General features: G+C 37.1%; 1 protein-coding gene across 1 annotated transcript; it reads left to right on the plus strand.

The window, feature by feature from the left end:
- The first annotated feature begins 64 nt into the window (after positions 1 to 64).
- LOC104911107 (myosin-binding protein C, cardiac-type-like) lies at positions 65 to 9,599 on the plus strand. Its single transcript, XM_010711370.3, has 8 exons — positions 65 to 1,001; positions 1,626 to 1,792; positions 2,637 to 2,769; positions 3,451 to 3,575; positions 4,157 to 4,262; positions 7,815 to 7,981; positions 8,343 to 8,508; positions 9,464 to 9,599. The coding sequence occupies exons 1-8, from the start codon at positions 937 to 939 to the stop codon at positions 9,582 to 9,584; spliced, it is 1,050 nt and encodes a 349-aa protein (XP_010709672.1). The 5' UTR covers positions 65 to 936; the 3' UTR covers positions 9,585 to 9,599.
- Positions 9,600 to 9,890: the final 291 nt, after the last annotated feature.

Consider the following 9,890-nt stretch of genomic DNA (forward strand, 5'->3'; position numbering starts at 1 on the left):
AAAAAATTAAAACTCCACAGAGTTAAAACTTCAGATACACTATCAGTATAGTGAGTGCTAGCGCGGACATAATGTTCAGTGAGTGATAAACCACTCCACAGATAAAGACTTTGCATGCCATACTTCAGCTTGCATTCACTGAGCTGAAATCCTCTTCTGTTGTCTCCCATCTCCTGTTCAAGAACGTCAGTGATGATGGAAATGTTAAGCACTGACTGCAGTACTTTAATGACCATAACATTCTTGTTACGAACAAGACTATTTTGGTCAGTCACAACACTGTTAAAACATTTGGTTACACCTATGGCCCAGACCGACTACAGTCATGCTTTGTCATGTAGTCATATGTCTCATAAAGTTCTTTTCCTGAAAGAAATAATCCTCCATTGGATAACAAAGATAATCCTTCCATAATCCTCCACTTTTCTAAACATTGCCTGCTGCATAAGTGGTCTGCATGCTGGGGTTTACCACTGTACATGACTTCACTAAATGAGTGTGCTCTGCTGCAGTGGAATCTGCTTGGTCCTGGCAACATCAGAAACAATCACCACAAGAAGTTTAGGAAAAGTAAAGAAAATGTTACTGCTTCTATCCATTCTCTGTTTATCAAGCAATATCAGGCAACAGATCCAAGATGACAGAGCAAATTAGAGCTACTTACTTCCCTGTAATGTCATTTGCCATCATTAGGATCAAGCAGAAGACCTTACACTTGCAGCTTAAAATACAGAGTGGAACTGTACGAACTGAGTGAGAGAATTTCACATCACTAGGGAATAGCATTTTTATTAAGGCTATTTCAGAGCTTTTGCACAGACACCTTCATCTCCCTGCTGCTGAAGTACAGGCTTATTCTGCTAAAGGTGAAGATGACATTCATGGCTCTCTTGTATTAACGCATTATGCCCTCTTTCTTTGCTATTGGGATGCTGCATGCTTTTCCGAACACTTCTGTTCATCGTTCCTGAGTTCAGCAGTTTCTTGCGTACTGCAAATCGGTAAGATGGGTTACACCAATTTCTTTTTCTATTTCTGTATTTTTAAATTAAAAAACATGATGACAGGGGGAAAAAAAACAACCAACCTTTCCCCAGCGCCAGAGAACCTATTTTTCACTTGGTTTTGCTAAATCAAACACTAAATCTCCTGGAATCACCATTCTTTGGTTAAATCATAAAATAAGTATACCATTGTAAATATTGTCTCATTTGCCAGTACTCAACATTGCCTTTGCAAAAAATAATAGATATTTTAATAATCCCACTGAATTAGCAAATAGGAAAAACGTCCTGAGAAAATTACTTGTTTCTTATTAAAACAAACCAACTGCCTTCTTTCTAAGGCATTCTCAGGATATTGGCTTGCGCAGCCATATGTTTTGTGTACAGTCATCACACAGCAGTAAGTCTTCTGTGTTTCAATTACCCACTGCTAAGGGAAACTAAAATTTACCTGCCTTGGCTATTACACAGTAAATCCTTCAGGACAGCATTTTAATTTTAATCACCACAAATAAATATATTTAAGTAAAACTAACTTGCCATTCAATTTTTTTTATTTTTGATGATAATAAAGTAAATATAGACTATTTATTAAGAAACAGCTTCATCTTTTTTTTGCAGAGGTGACGGAAAAAGTGATTCACAACCTGATGTTGATGTCTGGGAAATCCTGAGGAAAGCTCCTCCTTCTGAATATGAGAAAATTGCTTTTCAGTATGGTATCACAGATCTGCGTGGGATGCTGAAACGCCTCAAACGCATTAAGAAGGAAGAGAAAAAAAGTACAGGTTGGCAAACTGTATTTCTTCCAAATACATGTGTCAGTATATTCCTGTCTGGGAGTTCTTCAGATATCAACTGGACAGCAGCCAGATAGAAGAGCATGAGTGCAACACATTTTCCTGTTCCAATTGTTTCATGGTCTTTAAATGTAAAACACTGATAACCAAAGATCAGAGCTGTGCCCAATGCTCTGGTCTACTCTACTCTGAAAGCCTGGGTATTTTGATCCTTCTCATTCTACAGGTTTCTTCTGCTCTGACCCTTATCTTGAATACAAACCAAAAACAACCCAAAAACTGGTCAGTACATCAGATGTACAGTATATGTACATGTACACTGATACAAATGTATCAGTGATACATTTAAACAACTTAATTCCCATTGGGAACGTTTCTTAAAAACATTTGAAGCACAATACATTTGGGATTGAGACTTTTGTAGTCTCGTCAAGTATTAACTAAGTAATTTTAAATCATTTGTCTTAAAAGTCTGAAGCAGATAAATTGCTTTTCATTAGTAGTGAGAAGATTATCATTATCCTTCTACAGGCACACTTAGCTATAACTTCCCTAAGGATATGCTGAAGTACATATTTACAACTGATTTCAAATGTTCTACTTGGCTCATTTTACCTCAATAATACACGCTTTCATCCTATAGACAGTACAAGAACAGAGAAAAGGAAACTGTAAAAACAAAAACATGGATGCAGAAAGTGGAGAACGTGGAGAAGGTTTAGGATGACAGTAAACAAACAAACAAAAAAGAAATAAATGTTTGTTTTCCTGACAGAGATACAACAATAGTAGTAATATAGTTGTTTTTTTTTTAAATCATTATGCATCTTAGCATTCCTCAAGAAACTGGATCCTGCTTATCAAGTGGACAAAGGGCAAAAGATTAAGTTAATGGTCGAAGTTGCCAATCCAGATGCTGATGTGAAATGGCTGAAGAACGGACAGGAGATCCAAGTGAGCGGCAGGTAAACAAGAAGTACAGGAAATACAGACAGAAATGGGCTGCAGCATGGACAAGGTGGACAAACAAGTTATTCCTAGAAAGACATGAATAAAATAAGGATAAATAAAATAGAGAGCTGTCAAGGAATGTATATGGTACGTAAACTTGGGGCGAGTTTACTGTTCTCATGGCTGTTTTTTTTCTTTCCTGTGCTCTATCTACATGTGGAATGGGATACTCACATCTATCTAGCAAGTAAGTTCTCTGATTATGCTCTACTGTTTATGTATCCACTTTTGTATGATATGGGATATACTTTACTGTAGATTGTTTGTAAAACCTAATTCCAATGATTTGATTCTAGAGCAATGACAAGAAATTTTTATGGTTGTCATGTCTGCCGTATGGCTGCATTAGAAAAGCGTGCAGACTAACCAGCATACCAACAACATTCACAGGAGTTTGTATGTGTCAGTTTAGTACGAAGAGTTCTCCATAATTCCATGTGCTCATTTGTCAAATTTTGAACTTTCTCATGTTTCCATCCACTGTTCTAGGACAGGGATATACAGAGTTTAAGTCTTTACATATCTTGCCACTGATGTGAAAAAAAGTGTGGAGGTTTCTTCTCTGCCTGGCAGAGGAAGACACCAATTGAGTCCAAAAGAGATACTCTCTGATTATACTTACATTCTTTTCTCAGATACATTTTTGAGGCCGTTGGGAATAAGAGAATATTGACCATAAACCACTGCTCTCTGGCTGACGATGCAGCCTATGAATGCGTTGTAGCTGAGGAGAAGAGCTTCACAGAATTATTCGTAAAAGGTGAGCAACGGCAGGTAAAGGAAAGAGATCCCCCCCTAACATTTAGCATCAAATTATTATCAAATCCTTCTTTATTCTCAGACGTGTCAATCTCAAATGAAATTCTCAAACGTATGAGCAAAATCTGAGCTCTATTAAAGCAAGTATTTTTCTTAAAGTTAAATAAAGAAAGACTTTCCCAGCAGCTACATCTGAGAAAGCACACAAAAAGAGCACAGTAATAATTATCATTCATTCTCAATTGGAAATTATCCGTGTTTACAAATAATAGGGGTAGAAATTTACTTTAAAAATTAGATTCCACTTAAAAGAAATATGTGCCTCAAGCTTCATAAGAAGATTAAGTAGTACAGAAAACTAACATACCTAGCTCAGAATTTTGAAATATGTATGAAAACTGATTAATCTTGTGTTTGCATTTTGACTCACAAACCAAGTATCAAGAGGTCATCTGATTACACTGATAACATGATCCATCACTTTTTATTCTGCCAGGGGTTCTTCCTGCAGACTGACTGACATTTACCTGTGGTGTTCAGTCTCTCATAACACTGTTTTAATCAAGGCCTCTTCATTTCTAGAGCCCCCAATCCTGATCACTCACCCCCTGGAGGATCAAATGGTGATGGTTGGAGAGAGAGTGGAGTTTGAGTGTGAAGTGTCTGAGGAAGGAGCTACTGTGAAATGGTAAGGGAAGAAGCAAGGAAGAAACAAAAAACAACAACAAAAATCAGTAAACAAATATCAAAAAATATTCCTCCATTGCACATCATAGGATCAGCGTTTTTGGAGAAGAGCTGTGAAATAAAAAGAATGATGGCATCCTACAACACTGATCTCAGAAAAAAAAATATATATATATATATCACTGTCCTATATTTCAAGCACTGAGGAAGAATTGAGAGACCAGAAGGTTACAGAAAACAAATTAAGTGTAGACATTTTATAGCCTCTAGAATTTCTTTTTCTGTAGCTACAGGATGCTACTGATTCTACCATGCTGTTAATTTTAAAGTTTTCTAAATGTTTGGCAGCAATATCTAACTGCTGCGCAGATTAATCAGATCTGTATTGTGATGAGATCTGATCTTCTCAGTTGCAATTAGATTTTTTCACGTCAGTAAAAAGTTAGAGTCTGCTGATACAGAGAGGGAAGGTCATTGACTGATTTTAACATATTCATTGTGGTGATTCTGCAAAGCCAGACATTATGCATATGCAGCAAGTGGGATTAAGATGACAAACATTGTAGCCATAGAGTTCATTTGGCTGGACATTCCAGCTGGGAAGAAGCTGGAAGGTTTGTAATGCTCGAGCAGGCACAGCAGGCAGTCCTCACATACCAGGCCTTATGCACACTGTTCTCACTTCATTTCTCTACCAGATGAAATTCTCTTGTGCTTGTTAACAGCTTCAAACACATGGTTATCAAATGTTCCCACAATGCCCATTACATTCCTGAAAGGCGCTTTCACACATCTTCTCTCCCAAAGGAAGGAACTGAGAATTTAAATGGAGTCCAAGAATTGCTATAGCATATGCATTACATTCTTAAAGCCAAAGCACGGGCACACACACGCTATTGTTCAGGAACTGTTTACAGATGCCTGGTCACAAGAGATGGGGACAACCATATCTGTCCCTCAGAGCACAGTGCAGCTGCCACACTTTGATCCTATGCCTTTGAACAACTCCCATACATCTTGCTGAGCTGTTATCAGTGGGATGGGCATTTGGTGTGACAAGAGCAAAGCAGCAGCTGTCTGCCTGAAATGCAGCAAGTGATCAGAGAAACTCTTCAATGCATAGCAACAGAAAACAGAGCAGTTAGACATTTACACTGTACTTCACCATTTTTACGTGAGGCTCAGTCAGTGCTCTTTGGCAACAAAGACAAGAGAAAGAAATGTCCAGGAAAAACATAAGACATGGTATGGAGAAAGAATTCCAGTTTCATGTCTTGTTAGGGAAATGCTCAACAGTTTAAGCAAAGTAACAGATAGTAATGAAAGGAACCTGTTACAACTCTTGTATCCTTTAAACCCAGGGATGGAGGCACAGGCATGTGAACAAGGAAATACATGACTTGCACAGGATTTAAGAGGCTACTAGCACTGACATCAGACTAGGGGTTAGAGAATTCATCACATGAGCTCTACTACTCTTTGTAGTAAGCAGGAAATAATGTTCTCATCATCATCTGCAAAGATTTCACGTTATTCTTACAAAATACTACAGGGTACTTATTTCTAAACTCCAAATGGCATTGGAAGTAATAAAATTCTTGAAGAAAAAGATGTAATAAAATGCAGAGTTTTGACTTCATCTTTCCATGGCTGAATGCTGGAGCAAAGAGCTCCAATGAAAACAAACTATAAGGAAGCCGTAATAGCAAAAAATCCCAATGCCCCCATTGTTACATAATTTCTCTGTCACAGGTATCTGCAAGTAATTTATGATGGTCTTTTAACCAACACTTCCGCTGTTCTATAGAATCTTCCTCTTACATCTAAGTTATCAGTTGACCTTACTGCTTCATTGCTTGTTGCCAAAAGAAGGGCTGTAATCATTCCGCTACTTTCAGTGCACTCCTAAATCAAACAAAAGATAAAAATACTATTCTCATTCTGGGGCTTTAAGACACTGTTCAATGCAAACATTCTATTTTCACTAAAGAGATCAAGTGATCTCATTCTCTCCGAAGGGCTAGACTAGAACACTGAGATAGCTTTGATGAGCCACATGTCAAAAAACACCACCAAACTAAATCAAAAATTAATCTTTGAAACACTAACCAGTGTGTGTGCCCATTTTTGTCCCAGCAGCATGTTGAGTTTCTGGGTTACAGCCCATTCACAGAGTTCAGCAAAGGCTTATGCATTACAACATAGCACTTCCTCCAGAACTAATTGCATACACAGGACCATCAGCCCATCAGGAGAACATCATACAGGTGACCTCAGGCTCTTGCCACTCAGCGAGCAAAGAACATTATCCTGACTTAACATAACACTATGTACTGCCTGTAACAACCATATGAAACACATTATGTTTCCTTCTTACTACTTTTGTAGCCCTGTGATTTGGAAAGCCATGTTTTCTGCTCCAACTGTAAGTTCCAATAAGCTGTGCTCTAAGAACAGTTAGGAGGGGATAAGCTGCATATTCTGAGGTTTCAGTAGGTACGTGTGTGTGACAAACTGTAGAATTTGTGTGTCTGCTTAAAGCTTCAATCTGTGATTTGCTTCAGCAGATTGACACATAGATTGCAAACTTAGAGATCAGGTACAGTGTTTTAATGCATCTGCACAGCAATTTTCTATCATATGAGCACATGTTAATCTGAATAGCTGGCAAAAAAAATAAGAGCAACGCCACAATACGGAAAGAAATTTCCACTAAAAACGTAACAAAACATTTCAATTTACGTTCTGCAGAGGTATTGAAGTACTACGAATGTTTTCAAATAATGATGAAAAATATAAAAAGCTACAAAAGAAGAAAGTTGAAGAAATTCCAAGTTATTCTTTTGGAGTTGATGTTATTTAGGATTAAGAACAGGAAAGCTTTAAAAAGCTTATGTATTTTTGTGTGACCTTGATTAAACAGCTTGAATCCTCTCTGCTTGTTTCCCTTCATGATGACTGGAAATTACAATAATTAGATTTCCTCTCAGGCTGCCCTGTGAAGCTTTATTTAGTATGTCTTATATACTGTAGTATCGCTGAATGGAAAGAACTATAAAAATTTTAAAAATATCTTCATTTAAAATGATCCTTATTTTTTCTTTTTTATGGATGCACACAATTGATTAAATTATAACAACTACAATTCACATTAGGAAAATTAAGACTAAGGCAAGTCCTAATTACCATATAGCAGAGCTTTTAAGATTGTACTTTCCCTGCTGGTAAGGTGTTTCTTCATCCCTGTATTTTTTACAGCATTTAATATACTGTTATGTATCTATAGCATATGGATAATATCGAACAAGGAATTCCTTGTGAGTGAACTCTCTTGGAACACAAGTCAAATAACCAGTGAACACAAATGGTCAAGCTAGTAGGATTTTGTTCCCTAGCAGTTCTGGTTCTGCTAGCATTTGTGAAATAGTCTCTTTTTTTGCTAACTCTAAATTTTATAAAGATTGGATTTATCTTGTGACTTTCAACACTGAGCTGACTCTTACTCACCTCTTCCACCCATAGAAAAATGACTCAACACTGTTTGGGATTGCAGGGAAAAGGATGGTGTTGAGCTGACACGGGAAGAAACATTCAAGTACAGATTTAAGAAAGATGGAAAAAAGCAGTATCTAATTATTAACGAGTCAACCAAGGAGGATAGCGGACACTACACAGTGAAGACAAACGGTGGGGTATCAGTTGCTGAACTAATTGTACAAGGTAAGTGCAGATAATATTACAGAAGCTGGAAAGTGAAAACAGGCTGAAGGTAACCTTCTCAAGAATAGCAGAGAGGGGTAGCAAAAGTCTTACACCATGGAAAAAAACAGTACTTCAGAAGTTGTATAAGGTTTGATAATAGAGACCTCAGGGAGAACTCAGACCTACATGCCAGATGTAACAGATACTCTGATACTAACAGGTGCTTAGCTACCAGTCCTGTTAAAGCCCTGCATGCTGTGGATTTGCCTTTGTATTTCACCTTTTCACAAACAATCCTAGTTTTTTCTACTCAGTAAAGCTACTCATTAACAGAGCTATTCTTATTTGTTGTGCGTATGGCTTATTCTCACAAAATCAGAGAAAAAGCTGGAAGTTTATCAGAGCATTGCGGATCTGACAGTGAAGGCACGTGACCAGGCAGTCTTCAAGTGTGAAGTTTCTGATGAAAATGTGAAAGGAATCTGGTTGAAAAATGGAAAGGAGGTGGTGCCAGATGAAAGAATAAAGATCTCCCATATTGGCAGGTTAGTCTTCTTTCAGAAAGAATATACAAGTTTCAGTATTACATTACAACACACAGGAATTATTATCTCAGTGGGAGTGGGAATATAAAGCAAGACTTTGTCCTAGCTACAACTAGAAGGAAAAAGTTAAAACCTTTTCATGTGCAATAAACATATAGTCACTAAGTTGTTTGGCATGTGTGTTGGTACATTTTGTGTTTATGGTATCAGCGGTATATCAGCGGAATTCATTTTCAGTTTTCATTTAGAGATCACATTTTTCTTGCTATTGAAATCATTTAGAAAACACATTTGTAGTAACTTTAAAAATCCTAATAGTGCTTAGACAGATAAATATAGTTATATATCTATGAATATAGCACTTACCCTTCAGAAAAAAACAGTGGTCTTTATATGTAAAAACATTAGAACATATACAATTGCACCATTCTGCGTCCAAGTTTCTTAGTAGTCTAACTCTTATCGGAAATGAAGAACAAGACTCATAAAATACATAAATAGTGTGCATTAGGTAAATTCTTCCTTGGTACTCCCTTTCTGTCTATTAATAAAATTTTGAAATTTTATTAATAAAGGGATGCAACATCAATTTTTAGCTTGTTTTTCACAGTTCATTGTAATTACAAGCTTGATCAAATGAAATAACGCAGCAGTGATAGAACTGCTCTTCTAAGGGCAAAGAGCCAGAATAAGGATTAGAAACCACTTTCTCTATTCAGAGTAGACTCTGCATTCACTTTGAGAAGTTCACTCACAGACATTGTGCTGAGATTGAGAAACAAACACTGAAAGTGGAGCAGTTCACAGCCTTGGCAGCTCTTGATGTTAGGGAAAGCGGAGAACAAACGGTAATGTTTGCGAATATCTTATAGTCTGCACCTTGTCTCTTGAGATAGCCCCATTTTTCCTGGAAAGGTAACATATGGGAGTGATGCATATTTGTTCATGTTTCCAGGATCCATAAGCTAACCATTGAGGACGTTACACCAGGTGATGAGGCTGACTATTCCTTCATCCCTCAGGGATTTGCTTACAACCTTTCTGCCAAGCTCCAGTTTTTGGGTAAGTTATCTTAGCAGATGCAACAGGAATTCCATAGGGATAAAGAGATGGAACTAATCATGGCTCTCTCAGGAAGGAGTGTGGAGGATATCCTTCCCATAAGACTGTCCTACCATAAAATTGTTGCATTATATTGGTTTTCCCTGTTATTTGTTATCATTAGTACATTGTTTTAAAGAGCCTGTTTTGCAGTTTATTTACATTGATCTGTAGATGTATATGCTCTCTGATAATGTAATGATTAATAATTTTTTAATTACTTTTTGGATGGAGGTGGTACAAAAATTCTGTTTTCTGACCTATTTTTCCTAATTGCACCT

Source organism: Meleagris gallopavo, chromosome 5 (genome assembly GCF_000146605.3).
Source record: "Meleagris gallopavo isolate NT-WF06-2002-E0010 breed Aviagen turkey brand Nicholas breeding stock chromosome 5, Turkey_5.1, whole genome shotgun sequence".
Classification (NCBI taxonomy): domain Eukaryota; kingdom Metazoa; phylum Chordata; class Aves; order Galliformes; family Phasianidae; genus Meleagris; species Meleagris gallopavo.

Coding starts and splice junctions, on each gene's coding strand:
- LOC104911107 (XM_010711370.3), top strand. CDS start 937: ATGCTTTTCCGAACACTTCTGTTCATCGTTCCTGAGTTCAGCAGTTTC. Junction 3,576..4,156: donor CACAGAATTATTCGTAAAAG/GTGAGCAACGGC, acceptor CTTCATTTCTAG/AGCCCCCAATCCTGATCACT. Junction 7,982..8,342: donor TGCTGAACTAATTGTACAAG/GTAAGTGCAGAT, acceptor TCACAAAATCAG/AGAAAAAGCTGGAAGTTTAT.